This window comes from Schistocerca cancellata, chromosome 5 (genome assembly GCF_023864275.1).
Source record: "Schistocerca cancellata isolate TAMUIC-IGC-003103 chromosome 5, iqSchCanc2.1, whole genome shotgun sequence".
Taxonomy (NCBI): Eukaryota; Metazoa; Arthropoda; class Insecta; order Orthoptera; family Acrididae; genus Schistocerca; species Schistocerca cancellata.
The window spans coordinates 430,355,419-430,376,704 of record NC_064630.1 but is presented as its reverse complement, the minus strand read 5'-3'; the positions used below and the strand labels follow the sequence as shown (position 1 = coordinate 430,376,704).

At 44.5% G+C, this 21,286-nt stretch overlaps 1 protein-coding gene across 1 annotated transcript in view; it reads left to right on the top strand.

The window, feature by feature from the left end:
* Positions 1-17,224: 17,224 nt before the first annotated feature.
* LOC126188586 (uncharacterized) overlaps positions 17,225-21,286 on the top strand; it is a 91,742-nt gene continuing 87,680 nt past the window's right edge. Inside the window, exon 1 of the mRNA XM_049930187.1 lies at positions 17,225-17,260. Within this exon, the coding sequence (XP_049786144.1) occupies positions 17,225-17,260 (36 nt within the window). The remainder of the gene's footprint in view (positions 17,261-21,286) is intronic.

The following is a 21,286-nucleotide window of genomic DNA, read 5'->3' as shown; positions in this document are numbered from 1 at the left end:
CAGAGCACTGAAAGACCTGAGTCGAAACAAGGCCCCGCGAGTAGACAACATTCCATTAGAAGTACTGACAGCCTTGGGAGAGCCAGTCCTGACAAAACTCTACCATCTGGTGTGCAAGATGTATTAGACAGGCGAAATTCCCTCAGACTTCAAGAAGAAGATAATAATTCCAATCCCAAAGAAAGCAGGTGTTGACAGATGTGAAAATTACCGAACTATCAGTTTAATAAGCCACGGATGCAAAATACTAACGTGAATTCCGTACAGACGAATGGAAAAACTGGTAGAAGCCGACCTCGGGGAAGATCAGTTTGGATTCCGTAGAAATGTTGGAACACGTGAGGCAATACTGACACTACGACTTATCTTAGAAGAAAGACTAAGGAAAGGCAAACCTACGTTTCTAGCATTTGTAGACTTAGAGAAAGCTTTTGACAATGTTGACTGGAATAGTCTCTTTCAAATTATGAAGGTGGCAGGGGTAAAATACAGGGAGCGAAAGGCTATTTACAATTTGTACAGAAACCAGATGGCAGTTACAAGAGTCGAGGGACATGAAAGGGAAGCAGTGGTTGGGGAGGGAGTGAGACAGGGTTGTAGCCTCTCCCCTATGCTATTCAATCTGTATATTGAGCAAGCAGTAAAGGAAACAAAAGAAAAGTTCGGAGTAGGTATTAAAATCCATGGAGAAGAAATAAAAATTTTGAGGTTCGCCGATGACATTGTAATTCTGTCAGAGACAGCAAAGGACTTGGAAGAGCAGTTGAACGGAATGGACAGTGTCTTGAAAGGAGGGTATAAGATGAACATCAACAAAAGCAAAACGAGGATAATGGAATGTAGTCGAATTAAGTCGGGTGATGCTGAGGGAATTAGATTAGGAAATGAGACATTTAAAGTAGTAAAGGAGTTTTGCTATGTGGGGAGCAAAATAACTGATGATGGTCGAAGTAGAGAGGATATAAAATATAGACTGGCAATGGCAAGGAAAGCGTTTCTCAAGAAAGAAATTTGTTAACATCGAGTATGTTAAACGTCAGGAAGTCGTTTCTGAAAGTATTTGTATGGAGTGTAGCCATGTATGGAAGTGAAACATGGCCGATAAATAGTTTGGACAAGAAGAGAATAGAAGCTTTCGAAATGTGGTGCTACAGAAGAATGCTGAAGATTAGATGGGTAGATCACATAACTAATGAGGAGGTATTGAACAGAATTGGGGAGAAAAGGAGTTTGTGGCACAACGTGACAAGAAAAAGGGATCGGTTGGTAGGACATGTTCTGAGGCATCAAGGGATCACCAATTTAGTATTGGAGGGCAGCGTGGAGGGTAAAAATCGTAGAGGTAGACCAAGAGATAAATACACTAAGCAGATAAGCAGATTCAGAAGGATGTAGGCTGCAAAAGGTACTGGGAGATGAAGCAGCTTGCACAGGATAGAGTAGCATGGAGAGCTGCATCAAAGCAGTCTCAGGACTGAAGACCACAACAACAACATATAGTTGACGTCAATCTGTTGTAGAATTTTGGACATGTCTTAGGCTCATGTACTGTGAAGATTTTGGACAACGAAAAACTTCTCTATAAAAATCACCTATTCCGCAAACACAGATTTTGCGAAACTCAGCTCGCTCTGCTCATGAGCCACAATGCTGCAAGCAACGGCACTCAGGTTGATGCCATGTTCTTCCATTTCAGGAAGGCTTTTGAAACAATCCCGCACTGCCGTTCAGTGAAAAAAAAATACACGCCGAGTATTGGACCAGATTTGTGATTTGAGTCAATACTTTCTTGCGGACAAAACTCAACACGTCTCTCTTAACGGAACAAAACCGACATATTTAAAGGTAATTTCGCGGATACCCCAAGGAAACGTGATAGGAATGCTTCGAAAGCTCTTCAACGCTGGTTGTAGGTAATGTGGTTGTCTATAAGAAGGTAAAAACGCCACAAGTCAACGACGATTTGTGGAAGGACCTACAGACAATTGATGAACGATGCAACGAATGGCAGTTGACTATGAACGTAAGTAGATCCTGAACATGAATAAATGTGACACACTGAGCATACGTAGGAAAAGAAATGCACCACTGTACAAATATGCTATTGATAACAAATTGTTGGAAACAGTAACCACCGTAAAATACCTGGGAGTATCTAACTGGTGCGATTTTAAGTGGAATGACAACATAATACATGTGGCAGACTGAGATTTATAGGAAGAATCTTCAGGAAATGGCTTACAGCGCACTTGTTCAACCGAGTCTTGAGTGTTGCTCATCAGTCTCAGATACTTAACAAGTACGACTGATAGAAGAGGCAGAGAATATCCGACGAACTGCGTCGCGTTGCGGCAAAGGGTCGGTCAGTCGGCGTTAGAGTGTTATAGAGATGCTAAAGAAACTCTACTCGCAGATACTAGAAGAGAGACTTCTTGGAAAATGGCTCTGAGCACTATGGGACTTAACATCTGTGGTCATCAGTCCCCTAGAACTTAGAACTACTTAAACCTAACTAAGCTAAGGATATCACACACATCCATGCCCGAGGCAGGATTCGAACTTCCGACCGTAGCGGTCACGCGGTTCCAAACTGAAGCGCCTAGAATCGCACGGCCACACCGGCCGGCAGGCTTCTTGGACCACTGCTGAAATTTTCGAGCGGGTACTTTCCTGGAGCCGGCCGCTGTGGCCGAGTGGTTCTAGGCGCTTCAGTCCGGAACCGCGCTGCTGCTACGGTCGCAGGTTTGAATCCTGCCTCGGGCATGGATGTGTGTGATGTTCTTAGGTTCGTTAGGTTTAAGTAGTTATAAGTCTAGGGGACTGATGACCTCAGATGTCCCGTTGTACTTAGAGCCATTTGAACATTTTTTTGAACTTTCCTGGAAGAGTCGGGCAACATATCATTTCCTCTCACATACAGTTCGCGAAATGACCAGAACGAGTAAATTCGAGAAATTACAGGTAATACAGAGGCTAGAGGACTATCACTCTTCCCGCACTCGATTAGCTAATGGAACAGGGAAGGGGTATCTGTCAGTGGTACCTGAAGTACGCTCCGCCACAATAACCATGGAAGCACTGCAATTATGCAACAAAGGCGTGTATCCTAATATCAACATCCTTCTGAAGATGTGGCCACACTTCCTACGATTACAGCCAAAGCAGGCAGAGGTCATTAAGCACTTTAGAGAGAACCAAGCATACCTGCGAAATCCAGTAAGACAGGCAAGTCTGTAAGTCTGTAGTTTACTGTCTCATGTTAAATCATATAACAATTATTTGATTATCATTCACTAATATTTAAAAGTTCTGAAAATAAATGATGTATGCCGCTGTATCAATTGAAGTAAGTTGATAATTTTGTTTTATCCTTTCAGAGGGTTTAACCTTCTTGTCCATTCGTCAGTCAGTGTATACTGGGTGATCAAAAAGGCAGTATAAATTTGAAAACTGAATAAATCACGGAATAATGTAGATAGAGAGGTGCAAATTGACACACATGCTTGGAATGACATGGGGTTTTATTAGAACCAAAAAAATACAAAAGTTCAAAAAATATCCGACAGATGGCGCTTCATCTGATCAGAATAGCAATAATTAGCATAACAAAGTAAGACAAAGCAAAGATGATGTTCTTTACAGGAAATGCTCAATATGTCCACCATCATTCCTCAACAATAGCAGTAGTCAAGGAATAATGTTGTGAACAGCACTGTAAAGCATGTCCGGAGTTACGGTGAGGCATTGGCATCGGATGTTGTCTTTCAGCATCCCTAGAGATGTCGGTCGATCACGATACACTTGCGACTTCAGGTAACCCCAAAGCCAATAATCGCATGGACTGAGGTCTGGGGACCTGGGAGGCCAAGCATGACGAAAGTGGCGGCTGAGCACAACGCGCGCAAGAGATCTTTCACGCGTTTAGCAATACTTTGTTTTTTTTCGTTCTAATAAAACCCCATGTCATTCCAAGCATGTGTGTCAATTTTTACCTCTCTATCTACATTATTCCGTGGTTTATTAAGTTTTCAAATTTATACTGACTTTTTGATCACCCGGTAGTACACCATTGGAGAGAAAGAAGAAACTGGATATGTGAATATAGGGAATATGCTCATTATTTGCTTGTACCTTTGTTTTACCTTTAATTACTTTGAGCCATGGTTTATTCATATGTGGAACAATACATTTGGTGTGGTTATCGTCAATATCACGCACAATGCTTCTTTTCTTTAGTCTTAATGCTTTCATATACACTAATGCTTCGTTTGACTAATGGTGTGCCCTTTTAATCAGGTACATGCCATGTTTTGTAAAGCGCTTTCTTTTCAGATCAACTATGCTGAGACTGAGAGTATTCGACGTGGACTGTTAAACGTAATACGCACTTCATAGACGCTAAATAGTGGTGATTTACGTCAGTACCGATATGCGGCGCCATTTTTCTACTACAGCGCTTTCACCTGCATTCATTTGTATCTGTGACGATCCATTTACGTTACATAACCGAGCCGTTTTGAACAGCTGCCTAACGTTCTGTTGCCTTCGGTGCGCGCCGCCGGAGAAGTGTTAGTACACACGCTCGCCGCAACCACTGAGTGGGCGCCACGGGCCCACTTCAGCGGCGCGGCTCTCCGTGCGTGCTGTGCCAACACCTTCTAACATACTGTTGGCTGTGCCCTGTGCAGCGACCAGCAAGCAAACGTCGTCCGTCATCACACCGGCGGCCCATGGGCAGAGCGTACCACATGCCTTGAATTGCCGACGCGTCGCATTCTTTCCGCGCACTATACGAGATTGGAATAACAGAGAATTGTAAAGGTGGTTCGATGAACCCTCTGCCATGCACTTAAATGTGATTTGCAGATTATCCATGTAGACGTAGATGTAGATGTGCTCACAGTTTCCGTGTTAACTTACGACACCGCTTGAATGGTCATAATTGTGCTTTCTTCTAAACCCACCTGTGACAACTGGTCGTCATACTTATTGCTACTTCTTTTGCTTGGCCCTATTTTGCGTATACTGCGTCTTTTAAAGTCTCTTGTGATTGCTGTTTGTGTTTGATTTTTTTTTAAAGATTTATCTGGATTCGAAATCATAACGCATGTTATGAAATTATTTGATCAGGGGCCATAGGTCTGTGATTTTTAGGGTATTTTAATTATTAGATTGAATTAAATTCCATCGTTTACTGTATAAGTCATTCTGTTCTGTATATTCTTTTAGTGGCTGTGTGTTGCTCCATAGCATCAGAATTTTCTGTGGATGCGACGTATGTTCCAATTCTATATGTTGAAACATTTTATAAAAGTTCAGCTACAGATATTTTGCGATTCTGTTGTCAATGAACATCTTGTACTTCAGGACCTGCCATGGCGTGCAAACCGCAAGCGAGACTGGTGTATGGGCCGCGTGCGGGTTGAGGCTTTCTGTCTCGTCTTTCTTCGATCGTTCTTGGAAGTATACTCATGTTTTCAGCAAAAAAGGAACACCTTGAACGACTAGAAATACGACGTTCATATTCAAAAGACAAGCACATTAGTATGATCTGCAGAAATGATTAGCATTTGAACCATGTCGGCCCGCGTGTTCAAGGTCAATATCGAAATTTCCGCGCAACACCATCTATCGGTAAAATATGCCTGCGGCTCTAGTTGTCACCACAAACTGCAGGTAATGCATCAGCATGACTTGAGCAGACGTGTAGGATGCCTCGCAGACGTATGCGCGAACCGTGCCGTCAAATCAGTGAGTCTGAAAGAGGGCTCATTATTGGCATGAAAGAATGCGCTTCATCCATGCGAGAAGTTGTTGCTCGTGTGAGACGAAACGTTTCGGCAGTGCAGCAGGAGTGTGGAGAATGGTTTTCGGACGGCCGTCGAACACTACAAGATGGGTCAGATGGCACCACCCAGACCATCCCCCCAGAAGATCTACACCTCATCCGAATGGCATTGCACGACAGATATGCGTCCTCTTCGGTTCTGACGCGACAGTGGAACAGTGTAACACATCGTACACTATCAAGGGGGACAGTCTGTCGCCGTTTATTACGGCATGGGTTAAGCGCACGTCGCCCATTTTTCCGCCTACCTTCGACGAATGTGAAGGAACATGCTAGACGACAATGGTGTATGGAACGAAGTCACTCGGGACAGGAACGGCATCAGATATTGTTTTCGAAAGAACCCAAGTTTTCAGATCACCCAAGATCAACCCAAGTTTTGTTTGCTTGCAAATGATAGCCGTGTTTTGGTTCGCCGGAGGCAAGGGGAGCGGCATCACAGTGACCGCATTCGCACAATACATACAGCGCCAACTCGAGGCCTTACGGTATGGGGTGCTATTGTGTACAACCACAAATCACATTTCGTATGTGTCAAGGTCACTATGGCCAGCGTGACCTACGTGAATGACATCCTGCGACCTGTAGCCACACCCTTTCTGCACAACACTCCAGACGTCATTTTTCAGCAAGATAATGCACGACCACATGTTATTGGACGAACACGTGCCCCTTTGTCGCCAGTCTAAAATGTGTTGAATATGGTGAAACGACGGGTGCAACACTGCGACCCAAGGCCGACCACCATAGATGAACTTCGGAACCAGGTGAATGCAGCATGGATGACTATACTACTGGACGCCATTCGCGCCTTAAACGCGTCGATGCGAGCACGTGTCGAACAAGTTATCAGGGCCCATGGCGGACCCTGTGCCTACTAGCCAACAGGACACGTGCTGAACCGAAGTGACTGAAATACTTATCATTTTTGCAGAACATACTAACGTAGATGCCCTGTGAATATGAACGCCCTATCTCTAGTCGTTCAAAGTGGTCTGTTTTTTTCTGAACACAAGTGTACACGATACAGAACTACCCTTCGTTTAGTATTGGTGGTGTGGCAATTTTCTGTCAGCACAAATCCCTTCAGTTCGGCAGAAGCCTAGTGTCAGCACAGTTTACCGTTCGTTATTTGTTGTCGTGATATCAAGGATGTTCGTAAGTCCTGCGGTTGTTCGCACAAAAAGAGGCAGTCTGGCGATCTACCATCACAAGCCTTTAAAAATGAATGAGATTCACAGAAGAGAGGGAATAGAATGCTCAATATCTATTATGCAGTCGCATAATCGACGAGCACCGCAAACTTTTTGTGGAACGACATTACAACACAACGCGGTATGCAGAAAATATTTAAGGATTTAGCTGATAATCAAAGAACAAAGAATTACAACGATCGACATACATAGTACACTGTTCTGTACGTCAAGAAGTACTTTGTGCTTAACATGAGGAAACTGATGGTACGAATAGTAAAATTTCTGAAGTCGCATGCGTTACTCCGCTATCAGTTGCAACAGTTTTCGATGTAACTGAACGAAGAGTATGAGGCTGTATATATTACTGAAAAGTATGATGGTTAACTCAAGAAGCTTGCCGGGAAGGATTTTCGATTTAAGTCCCCCTATTGTTGAACTTATGAAGGAAAAACTACAGCGGGCGCAAAGATTAGAACATACGGAATGGATGGCAGCCTTCGCATTTTAAGCTGACTTGACTGCACACTGCCCACAGTAAGACACTGAATGGTGAGAAACAACCTATTTCTGGTTTGATGGGAAATACTTTAAAGAGAAAATCGTTTTTTAGAAACGACAAACTCTGACAAACACAGTTCAGTTCGCTAAACTTACTGGCGTCAAAGAAAACGCGAGCTGTGAAGAATTCATTGTGCCCTTGAAAGAATTACAAGAATAGTTTTCTAAACGTTAAAGAGGATACTGCCATTCTTACATCTACAATGTAATTCCCGTTTTAACACAAATTCGTTTATGTTGAGACTGTCCAGAGTGCCTACATAGTTTTCCTCCGGTTGAGTTTCCATGATTCCTTATTCACGTTGCAAATGTACTGCAGTGTTTCAATCAACATAGGTGTGTGAAACACTTTTCTATACTATGAAACTAAATGTCACGATTAAATGGGAACCTCAGTCAGAAAAATCTGTGAAATTGTGGGCGTCTGTGCGCATGCCGACAGCTTCTACCACCACGACGTGGCATGGATTCGACTAATGTCTGAAATAGTGCTGGAGGGAATTGGCAACATGAATCCTGTAGGGCTGTCCGTAAACCCGTAAAAGTACAAGGGAGTGGAGATCTCTTTCGAACAGCACGTCGCATCCCAGATATGATCAATAATGTTCATGTCTGGGGAGTTTCGTAGCCAGTGGAAGTGTTTAAACTCAGCAGTGTTCCTGGAGCGGCACTGTAGCACTTCTGCATGTGTGGGTTGTCGCATTGTCCTGCTGGTATTGCCCAAGTCCGTCGGAATACACAATGGACTTGAATGGATGCAGGCGATCAGACTGGCTGCTTATGTACTTCTCATCTGTCAGAGTCGTATCTAGACGTATTAGGGATCACATATCACTTCAACTGCACACGCCCCACACCATTACACAGCCTCCACCAGCTTAAACGGTCCCCTGCTGACGGATTCATGAGGTTTTCTCCATACCCGGACACATCCATCCACTCGATACCATTTGAAACGAGACTCGTCCGACCAGGCAACACGTTTCCAGTCATCAACAGTCCAACGTCGGTTCTGACGGGCCCAGGCCAGGCGTAAAGTTTTGTGCCGTGCTGTCATCAATGGTACACGAGTGAGCTCATGTCGACGATGTTTCGTTGAATGGTGTCAGCCCAGCATTGAAATCTGCAGCAATTTGTGGAAGGGTTGCACTTCTGTCACGTTGAACTATTCTCTTCAGTCGTCGTTGGTCCCGTTCTTGCAGGACCTTCTCCGGAGGCAACGATGTCGGAGGTTTGATGTTTTACCGGATATTCACGGTACACTCGTGAAATGGTCGTACGGGAAAAATCCCCACTTCGGTGCTACCTCGGAGTTGTGTCCCATCGCTCGTGCGCCGACTAGTTGTGCAAACTCATTTAAATCTTGATAACCTGCCATTGCAGCAGCAGCAACCGATCTAACAGCTGCATCAAACGCTTGTATTATATAGGCGTTGTCGACTGCAGCGCTGTATTCTGCATGTCTACTTATCTCTGTATTTGAATACGCATGCCTATACGAGTTTCTTTGGCGCTTCAGTGTAATTAAATGATACTGAATATTTGTTTCATTTGTGACCTATGTTACTGAGAAGAACAAAGTCATATGCTGTGCGATTACATTGCCATTTAAATAAGGTGCGTTCGCAATTTCCCCCGCTTCCCCTTCAGTCTTCTCAGACAGCGTAGCGTGGTGGTGGAGGAAGTGTGCATCCAGGCTGAGCGCTATAGTATGTGAACCAGGGCATGGCTCGTGAGTCAAATTCTTGGCCGCATCTGTCGTACTTGAACAGAAGTAAACCACCTCCCTCAATCCCAGGCTTGGTACAAATTTTCATCCTTCGCTTCAGTCTGCATATATACACGATGGATGTCTGAGGCGTGAAAAGATCTCTGGGACCAAATAGTTTCATTTGATTAAAGCTCATATGCCTGGGTTTCGGGCAGGATCTCCGGTTTTGTTCGATGCTAAGGTGCAATTCTAATACATTTGGAGAGCCTCTGCTATGCAGTTCGAGTTTAGGGGGAATTCCAAGTGGGCAGAGGCGTGAATGGGAATTTGGATTTAGGAGGGACACGTGCTTGGATAGTCCATGCAGTTATGCAAAGCCACTGTGCCAGGGTGGCGTAGTGGTTAGTACATCTCCCTAGTGAGCAGTAGACCCGCATTCGAATCTCGGCCTCTGTTCAAGTTTTCATTCATCGCTTCAGCAAGCTCACGTGCTTATGTTCAGGTAATCAGATGTTACAACACGCAAATTTATTAGCATTCGTAGAACTCTAGATAAGGCATCATTTATCTAAGACATGGACGGCCCAGATATCAATTCGTGGGCCTTGCTCTGACGCGAGTGCTATAGCGCTCAACCTCACTACAGATTTCCGCTGTCCCACGCAACGCTAAGCTGTCTGATAGCTTAGAGGGGGGAGAGGGGCAAACTACGAACGCGACACGTTTAAATGGTGGAGCTGTTGCACTGCATACGACTCGCTTTTTTTCACGTTTGTCAACAACGTAGATCACAAGCAAAACACATTTCAGTACTCTTTAATTATTTTCGACGCACAGAAGACGTAATATAATTTTTAATTGGTACAAACCATCGGCATACGGGGAGCCGCCACGTAATCCTCATTTCATTCGATCGTTATTGAAAACTGGTCTTTCACACAAATACGTCGATAGAAATATCGTAGCAGTTTTTCAATTTCAATGTGGAGACGTTGAAATTCTACTGGAGGAAAGCAATATAGACATCCTCGACAGTTTTAACGTAAAAGGATTTGTCATTAAAACGCGAATTACCTTGCAGGCTAATCAGTCATATCTGCACATGCACAAGGGCGCTATCAACTGAAACGGCAAACGGTCTCGAAAACAGCTCGAAAATAGATGTAAGATTGACAGCGTCCTCAAAACATTTAGGAAACTATCTTTGTAATTCTTTCAAGGCAACAATGAATTCTTCAAACCACGCATTTTCTTTCTCGGCAGTGAACTCAGGGAAGTGGGCTGTGTTTACCACAATATGTCCCTTCTATATCGTGATTTTTTTTAAAAAAATCAATTTCTATCAATTCAGAAAGAAGTTGTTTCTCACTTGCAATGTCTTACTGTGGGAAGCGTGCAGTTAAGTCCACATAAAATTCGAAGCATGCAATCCATTCCCGGAGTTCTAATTTTCGTTTCTGAACTCCTTTTTCCTTCACAACCTCAACAATAATGGATTTTAAATCAAAAAATCGTTCCAGACATGCACACTGTCTTACCAACGTACTTTGCAGTAGTTTATAAAGTCTTCGTTCAGTTCCACCGAAAACTGTCGCTAGTGACAGTGGAACAATGTGTGCGACTTCAGGAACTTAGGTTAGTTAGGTTTAAGTAGTTGCAAGTTCTAGGGGACTGATGACCTCTGATGTTAAGTCTCATAGTGCTGAGAGCCATTTGAACCATTGTCGTGTCTGAAAATTCTGCAATGGATACATGCACATGACTGACCAATTCACTGCTCTGACACTGAAGGTACAAACAACCCCATTCATGGTAATTCTTTTGCAAACCAGAGAAGACAAAACGTTTTGACATCAGGCGTGTTGATGCTCTAACGCCAGCGTGGCATACGTTGTGGATGCAGTCGTATCACATCAGCGGAGAGGAGGTGGCAGAAACTGGGGAGACCTACCAGTACAGTTTGACGTCAAAACCAGGAACGCCGACGGCTGTAATTGATGGCTGGACGAGACATCGTGAAGTTGGAGTTACTCATCAGACTGCTGTCACTTACGAGCTGAACAGAATCAGTCAAATTTGTCGCACTGTTGATTCGCGACAGGCAGTCGGCGATCACATTGTTTATACCAGAATTGCGCGGGATATCAGTGCTGAATGGAGCAATAAATAACAACTAGTTGTACTGTCACAATGAAGACTTATTGTTGTTCAGTCTGAAGCCTTACATAAGCGGTTTGTGATAGGTAAATATCGTGAATTCTCTGGCCTGAGAATGTGGTCGAAAGTACATGATTGCTTTATACACAGACAGAAGTGCAGCGCTCAGGCAAGAACACAAGTGTTTGCCAAACCCATCGACTTACTACTGCAACTCTGCATCAATAGCCGGCCGGAGTGACCGAGCGCTTCGAGGCGCCTCGGTCTGGAACTGCGCGACCGCTACGGTCGCGGGTTCGAATCCTGCCTCGGGCATGGATGTGTGTGATGTCCTTAGGTTAGTTAGGTTTACGTAGTTCTAAGTTCAAGGGGACTGATTACCTCATAAGTTAAGTCCCATAGTGATCAGAGCCATTTTTGAACTGCATCAATAGTCGTGTGACTGCCATCAACTACAAATGCGAGTGGTGCACCCAAGGCAGTAAGTGCTAGGGGTACAACATTTGCCAGGCTTTGCTCGCTGCATTAAAAGCAGAGCTTATCTCCTCTATCCAGTGTATAGGTGAATTCGCATTGGTCTTCTGTCCAGTAAGTAGTGCTGTCTGTGGTTCTCTTGGTGCGTGTAAACATTCAGCGTCCCCAAAAAACAGCATAGCTCCTTGATGATTTCCAGCTGTGAGATTTTCATGATCGTTTCCACTTTCTCTGGTAGCTACAGTAGCCCTATGGACGAAATTGATGACCCAAAGAAGTGATCTCAGGTTTGCCAAAGACACACTTAGCGTTTTTCAACACTGCACCGAGCTGTCTAGGCGTTTGAAAACCTCCACCAGGTGTTGTTGATGCATTGTGCTGTAGCTGAAAACACGAGGATATTATCCAAGTATGCAAAACAGACGAAGAGGTGAAGACCAAGGACTACAAGAAGAGCGATAAAGAGCTACCCCCCCCCCCTCGCATTTAGTTAAGTTCCGCCTTTAGACATCGTGGGATGATCGGGAGCTAACACACAGGGTGGCATAGAACAGACGGACCATCGCTAGCTTTGATAAAACGCGCAGTGGTGTACGTATCTCCCTCAGCACACCGGGTGATCGGATTATGGCTGGCAGCTGGCCGAGCAACTAGGAGTGTCTGCTCCTTGCCGCCTGTATTACCTTGTCGCTATAAAATCACCTCACTGTGTCGGAATCCAGCAGTAGAAAGACCGGTGACGTCGCCGACGAGCCGAGCATTTGCTACATCAGGTAATAAATGGTAACCTGCCAAGAAGTCGGCTCCAATTATAGAAAAGACCGTCGCGTAAATGCTAAAATCCGGGCCCATGTGCAAAATAAATTTCCGTGCTACACACTAACACAGAGACGCCGAGGGACTGCCTGGCAAAAAGCTGCGTCTGTGTCCAACTCCCACTGCCGTTTTCGTAGGTAAAAGATGAGTTACACCTACAAACCTGATCACCAAATTTGCGGTGACAACTCGTTGTAGGTGACTGCTCTGCGCCACTTAGAACCAACGAGTTAGTTCTGGAACCATTGCGTAATTTTCTGTTGTAATGCCCAATATCCCTGCTGTGCCTGCGCTGAGTCAGTAGTTCACTCGTTTGACTAGCCAGAACATGCACATTACATGCCTTCGTAATCCGCCCGCGTCAATGTCGATGACGAGACACTGTTGCACGCCGCCGCTACAGTACTGATTGATGGGGCATTTTTGCATGCTGAATCCGGTCCGCCACATCTGTGACGGAGCCATTTCTATCTGTAATGCTGCTATAGCTTTACCTGAGCCAGAAGATGGCTACTCTACACTGAAGTGCCAAAGAAATTGGTACACCTGCCTAATACCGGGTAGCCCCCCCCCCCCCGGCAGCAAGCAGAAGTGCCGCAACACGACGTGGCTTGGACTAGACTAATGTCTGAAACAGTGCGGGATGGAATTGGCAACATGAATCCTGCAGGGCTATCCGTAAATCTGTAAGTACGGGCGAGTGGAAATCTCTTCTGAACAGCACGTCGCGATACATCTCAGATATGCTCAATAATGTTCATGTCTGGGGAGTTTGGTGGCCAGCAGAAATAGTTAAACACAGAAGAGTGTTCCTCGAGCGACACTGTAGCAATTCTGGATGTGTGTTGCGTCGCAGTGTCCTGCTGTAATTACCCAAGTCCGTCGGAATACACAATGGACATGAATGGAAGCAGGCGATCAGACTGGATTCTTATGTACTTCTCACCTGTCAGAGTCGTATCTAGACGTATTAGGGATCCCATTTCACTTGAACTGCACACGCCCCATACCATTACACAGCCTCCACCAGCTTGAACTGTCCCCTGCTGACATGAAGGGTCCATGGATCCATGAGGTTTTCTCCATACCTGTACAAGTCCATACGCTCGATACAATTTGAAACGAGACTCGTCCGAGCAGGCAACATGTTTCCAGTCATCAACAGTCCAATGTCGGTGTTGACCAGCCCAGGCGAGGCGTAAAGCTTTGTGTCGTGCAGTCATCAAGGGTACATGAGTGGGCCTTCGGCTCCGAAAGCCCCTAGCGATGATGTTTCGTTGTATGGTTCGTACGCTGACACTTGTTGATGGCCCAGCATTGAAATCCGCGGCAATTTGCGGAAGCGTTGCACTTTTGTCATAGTGAACGATTCTCTTCAGTCATCGTTGGTCCCGTTCTTGCATTACCTTTTTCAGGCGGCAACGATGTCGGATTCCTGATATTCATTGCACACTCGTGAAATGGTCGTACGGGAAAATCCTCTCTTCATCGCTACCTCGGAGACGCTGTGTCCCATCGCTTGTGCGCCGACTATAACACCACCTTCAAACTCACTTAAATCTTAATAACCTGCCATTGTAGCAGCAGTAACCGACCTAACAACTGCGCCAGACATTTGTTATATAAAACAACCGCAATACCGTCCGCGGCTCGTGGTCTTGCGGTAGCGTTCTCGCGTCCTGCGCACGGGGTCCCGCGTTCAATTCCCGGCGGGGTCAGGGATTTTCTCTGCCTCGAGATGACTGGGTGTTTGTGTCTTTCATCATCATTTCATCCTCATTAAGTCGCCGTAATGGCGTTAAAGAACTTTTGGAGCGGCGGCCGAACCGCCCCGCTAGGGGTCTCCCGGCCACCAATGCCATAGCTCATTATTATTACAACACCGTATTCTGCCTGTTTGCATCTGTATTTGAATACGCATGACTATAACAGTTTCTTTGGCGCTTCAGTGTAGAAAGTACGAAGTAATGTGCCAGGTCGACTGTCTCGGGCATTGCGACGGCGTCCTCTTACGTTAACGATAGACGCACGCTCTCTGCTTGCGAAGCAGACTCTCTTTTCGCTTTACAATATAATCTCGTGCAGGAGAAACTGTGATGAATCAACTTCGGCCACGTAATGGTGGTCGAGCTGACTGACTATTAGGGCAATCATTGTAGAATCTGTGATTATTCCTCCGTAACGAAAATTGGCTCTCTCCTGCGCAAACCAGAGCGTTGGATTGTGAAGCACGAATGGCGGTGATTGCACGTTAAGTGGTGACATTGTCGGCCCTTCAGCGCTCGCGAAGTATTGCATTTTAGTAGTCTGAAAATCATGTGATCAAAATGGCTCCAAGCACTATGGGACTTAACATCTGAGTTCATCAGTCCCCTAGACTTAGAACTACTTAAACTTTACTAACCTGCCCGAGGCAGGATTCGAACGTGCGACCGTAGCAGCAGCGCGGTTCCGAACTGAAGCGCCTAGAACCGCTCACCCACATAGGCCGGCTAAAATCCTGTGGTCAGTCACGACTGCTCGCTCGTATAGTACCACGTCGAGATCACCAACTGTCGAACTGGCTGTACGAGATAACAGTCCGAACAACCTAACTGCGTGTGTTTAGTTCATCAGCCGTTACAGCACACAAATTTATTAGCACTCGTAGAACTGTAAATAATACAAAATTCAGGCACGCGTTTATGAGACCTAAGTTAGTAAGTCTTGCAAACTGCAGTAAAGTCACCTTTCTATCGAAACAGACTTCACAAACGGTGATTGAACATTGAGGAAGTAGTTCTTCTCTGTGGGGCACAAATGATTTCTGGATGCGACATGGTTGGTGCGGATTAATTCTCGCGGCTTAGAAATTACTCTTCCTCAGTATTAATTAACGGAAGGCGAGAAGTATCTTTATTAAGGAAAAGAATATCCCACTTATTAGTTCCCAGGAGTGTCGTTAAACAAGAAACAACTGACGCCGAATCAAGAGCACCTCCAGAGGTTAGCCGGCGAGCTAATTGACAGGTTCTACATCATACGCTAGGCGAATGTCTTGCTCGCTGCAGTATTAAAAGTTTGGTGAAAGAATCGCCATTAAAAGTTTGGTGGAAGAATTTTGCGGACGCCAGACATCTCAGGCCAACACCAGTTTCGATATTAAGCAATGTTTCTTCGAAGTAGTAATGTGATGGGTATTTTCTGACGAATAATGACGCCTGTTCTGAGAGTTAAATGCCATGACAGGCTGAACCAGACGTCATCTGAAGGAATGAAAAACTGTAGATCCGAGAGTTCTGATTATACGTCACTCAGAAACCACAGGGAGAATTCAACTAGCGTAAGTTTGTCTGAACGTATTAACTTACGCGCAACACAAAATTTGTAACGGTCAGATGCAGATACTTTTTCATAATTTTTCGACGCGACGATCCATTAATTCACATGCACAGATAAACGCCATTGTGATTTCGTTGGATTTCGTTCCAGGCTTTCCTTCGCTCAAACAATGTTTCCTGGTGTTCGAATCTCTTTCGGTATTTTCGAATAGTTATGGTTTTTATTCACTGTAGAGTCCGCTTCGCGTAATTTTTCCACTTTGTTTTGCATTTCAGTCTTTGCTGGATGTTTTGCCAAACCATTTCCAGTCTTCAGCTCTTGCGCAAACAGTTACCCACACGTTTTCCGCTAACTGAGCTTCGCATAACTTTTGATAGTGAACGCGCGCTGTTTTGTCTCGAGCACCATTTCGTGTTGCGTTCAACTGCTCTCTTAACATGTCTGTTCCTCTCACTCGCTCAAACGTAATGACTCAGCGAAGTACTTGGGACAGAGTATGCGGGCATTGCTCATGAGGAGACCTGTGACAATAAGCGAATGCTGGATCGCCAAATCACGGTTTCCAGCATTTTCTGTGATGGGTGTTCATTAATAAAAATTAATTCCGCGACAGTCTTATAGATAATTTCTGTGGCAGTTTTATCTTTCCCACGCTATATTTACACTCACTTGGTCGTAAACTTAGTGGTTCATGGTGTGGGTTCCTGTAGTCATGTCCTAGTTCATGAACCACGGGCAACATATGAGTGGCCAAGTAAGTGGTCCCGACAGTCGGGGTACCAGTTACTTTGGAATAAGGCTGGGCATCTCGGACATATTCTGAGTCGTGGTCACCTTTGTGCTCATACGGCAAAGACTACCAAATCCACCGGCTAGTCTCTCAACCGTTAGGGGTAAAACCCAATGGGACTCGGGGCAAGTAAGACTAGCAACCTGCTTCCCTGGTACTATAAATATGATGCTGGCAACAATCAGAGCAAAATGCCTCGGACCTTTGGAGGTGACGGAGTCCCACCTCTAACTGACAAACCAGGGACTCCTAAGATACGACTTGGCAAACAAATGGTAATGTGATGGGGAGCTATTAATACCAATGGGGGCTACTCTGGGAAGTAGGTAGAGCTGGCAGAGGCTGCAAGTAAGATGGGGCTGGACGTCTTAGCTGTTAGTGACATTCGGGTAAGGGGTGAGAAAGAAGAGGAAGTGGGAGAATACAAGGTCTACCTGTCAGGAGTCAAAGCAGGAATAGCACAATGGGGTGTAGGGCTTTACACCAGGAAAGAATTGGAACCCAGCGTAGTTGCAATAAGGTATGTAAACGAGCGACTGATGTGGATAGATTTGACAGTGTCTAGCAATAAAATTAGGATTGTGTCAGTATATTCGCATTGTGAAGGGACAGATCAAGATAAGATGGATAGTTTTTATGATGCACTCAGTGATGTAGTTGTTAGAGTAAAGGACAAGGATTGGAAATCGAACAGAAGGGTATGAAAAGGTTATGGGTAAATTTGGAGAGGATATGGAAGCCAACAGGAACGGGAAACAACTCTTGGATTTCTGTGCCAGTATGGGCTTAGTAATCACAAACTCCTTTTTTACACATAAGAACATTCATCGGTATACTTGGGAAGGCAGGGGAACCAGATCTGTCATGGACTATATAATAACAGATCAGGAATTCAGGAAGGCTGTGAGGGACACACGTGTATTCAGGGGATTCTTTGATGACACTGATCATTATTTAATCTGCAGTGAAATTGGGATTGTGAGGCCGAAAGTGCAGGAGGTCAGGTCCATATGTACGAGGATAAGTGTGGAGAAACTTCAGGATAAGGAAATCAGGCACAAGTACATAACAGCAATCTCAGAAAGGTACCAGTTATTTCAATGTAGTCAATTACAGTCATTGGAAAAGGAATGGACAAGGTACAGGGACACAGTACTAGAAGTGGCTAAAGAATGTCTTGGAACAGCAGTGTGTAAAAGTAGGATGAAGCAAACAGCTTGGTGGAATGATACAATCAAGTCAGCCTGTAAAAGGAAAAAGAAGGCATATCAAAAATGGCTACACACTAGAACTCAGGTAGACAGAGAGAGTTATGTTGAAGAAAGAAACAAAGCCAAACAGATAATTGCAGCATCCAAGAAGAAATCTTGGGAAGACTTTGGAAACAGGTTGGAGACTATGGGTCAAGCTGCTGGAAAACCATTCTGGAGTGTAATTAGCAGTCTTCGAAAGGGAGGTAAGAAGGAAATGACAAGTATTATGGACAGGTCAGGAAAACTGCTGGTGAATCCTGTGGATGCCTTGGGCAAATGGAGGGAATATTTTGAAGAGTTGCTCAATGTAGGTGAAAATACGATCAGTAATGTTTCAGATTTCGAGGTAGAACGGGATAGGAATGATGATGGAAATAGCATCACATTTGAGGAAGTGGAGAAAATGGTCAATAGATTGCAGTGCAATAAAGCAGCTGGGGTGGATGAAATTAAGTCGGAACTCATCAAATACAGTGGAATATCAGGTCTTAAATGGCTACACAGGATAATTGAAATGGCCTGAGAGTCGGGACAGGTTCCATCAGACTGGACAAAAGCAGTAATCACACCAATCTTTAAACATGGAAACAGAAAAGATTGTAACAACTACAGAGGTATCTCTTTAATCAGTGTTGTGGGTAAAATCTTCTCAGGTATTGTTGAAAGGAAAGTGCGAGTATTAGTTGAGGACCAATTGGATGAAAATCAGTGTGGGTTTAGGCCTCTTAGAGGTTGTCAGGACCAGATCTTTAGCTTACGGCAAATAATGGAGAAGTGTTATGAGTGGAACAGGGAATTGTATCTATGCTTTATAGATCTAGAAAAGGCATATGACTGGGTTCCTAGGAGGAAGTTATTGTCTGTTCTACGAGATTATGGAATAGGAGGCAAACTTTTGCAAGCATCTAAAGGTCTTTATATGGATAGTCAGGCAGCAGTTAGAGTTGACGGTAAATTGAGTTCATGGTTCAGAGAAGTTTCAGGGGTAAGACAAGGCTGCAACCTGTCTCCACTGTTGTTCATATTATTTATGGATCATATGTTGAAAACAATAGACTGTCTGGGTGAGATTAAGATATGTGAACACAAAATAAGCAGTCTTGCATATGCGGATGACTTAGTTGTGATGATAGATTCGATTGAAAGTTTGCAGAGTAATATTTCAGAGCTAGATCAGAAATGTAAGGACTATGGTATGAAGATTAGCATCTCCAAAACGAAAGTAATGTCAGTGGGAAAGAAATATAAACGGACTGAGTGCCAAATAGGAGGAACAAAGTTAGAACAGGTGGACGGTTTCAAGTACTTAGGATGCATATTCTCACAGGATGGCAACATAGCGAGGTGTAGCAAAGCTAATGCAGTGAGCGCTCAGCTACGATCTACTCTCTTCTGCAAGAAGGAAGTCGGGACCAAAACTAAGTTATCTGTGCACCGTTCAATCTTTCGACCAACTTTGTTGTATGGGAGTGAAAGTTGGGTGGATTCAGGTTACCTTATCAACAAGGTTGAGGTTACGGATATGAAAGTAGCTAGGATGATTGCAGGTACTAGTAGATGGGAACAATGGCAGGAGGGTGTCCACAATGAGGAAATCAAAGAAAAACTGGGAATGAACTCTATAGATGTAGCAGTCAGGGCGAACAGGCTTAGATGGTTGGGTCATGTTACACGCATGGGAGAAGCAAGGTTACCCAAGAGACTCATGGGTTCAGCATTAGAGGGTAGGAGGAGTCGGGGCAGACCAACGAGAAGGTACCTGGATTCGATTAAGAATAATTTTGAAGTAATAGGTTTAACATCAGAAGAGGCACCAATGTTAGCACTGAATAGGGGATCATGGAGGAATTTTATAAAGGGGCTATGCTCCAGACTGAACGCTGAAAGGCATAATCAGTCTTAAATGATGATGATGGTCGTAAACTTTCTAGCTGAGTGCTTGGTACTCAGAGCCGAAGGCCGATGAAACTCGGAAATTAGGCCACCAAGGAGATTCCTAGGACAACATTTGTGCTCCCTTATGGAATTCTCTCTCGCTATGGTATTCCTTATTTAATACCCAATGACGAAATGATGACTCGTCCATCCACACGAGTTTGTTGTTGAAGAGGGAAATGAATATATTAATTGTGATCTGCCTGTGACGTAAACCTTTGAAAGTAAACCTCAAAATACGAGCTTATGGAGCCCGTATGATTTAATCATTTCCTTCGTTTTTGCCATTATAATCAGGCCAAACTGCGCTCTGGTTGGAATTAGCTGCAGCCAGTCCTGCCGTAGAAAGTCCTAGCTAGAACTAACCGTCATTATTCTTGGTTTTTTGTGTGGTGTCACCGCCAGACACCACACTTGCTAGGTGATAGCTCTAAATCGGCCGCGGTCCATTAGTACATGTCGGACCCGCGTGTCGCCACTGTCAGTAATTGCAGACCGAGCGCCACCACACGGCAGGTCTAGAGAGACGTACTAGCACTCGCCCCAGTTGTACGGACGACTTTGCTAGCGACTACACTGACGAAGCCTTTCTCTCATTTTCCGAGAGACAGTTAGAATAGCCTTCAGCTAAGTCCATGGCTACGACCTAGCAAGGCGCCATTAACCATTTCTAGAGAGAGTCTCACTTGTATCATCAAGAATGCTGTATACAAATGATGGATTAAAGTTAAGTATTCCAGCAGCTACGTACTTTTCTTTATAGCATTCATTACGTTTCCTGTTTCAGACCTCACGCCCATCTGCGTGAGCTTAACGCGTGAATTTCGGCTACTTCCGAGTGGCGTGGCTGTCTTGCTACGCCACAACATTTTATGTGTTAAGTTTCGCACTACTAGAGTGCACAAACTTCCGACATTTCCTCTGGCTGCATTTAACTTTGCGCAGTTATGAAACTGATTTGTTCAGCGTAGGCTTGACAAGTCCTTTCAGTATTGAAATTAAATTGGAGCCCATTGAACTTGATTTGCAGCATTAGTAGCTCGACTGGTATGGCATATAAAGACGTGTAGAGAGAGCATTCTTGTCGTAAACCTCGTTTTACTGTCAAAGGGCCGTTTGCCTATTTAGTTTAATGTTTTAGTGGAGCAATGCATTTTTTGTACAATTTTTCTGAAATTTTCTTGTAATCAAATTTTGGGCATGGTGTCAATTAGCAAGCTGTGACTA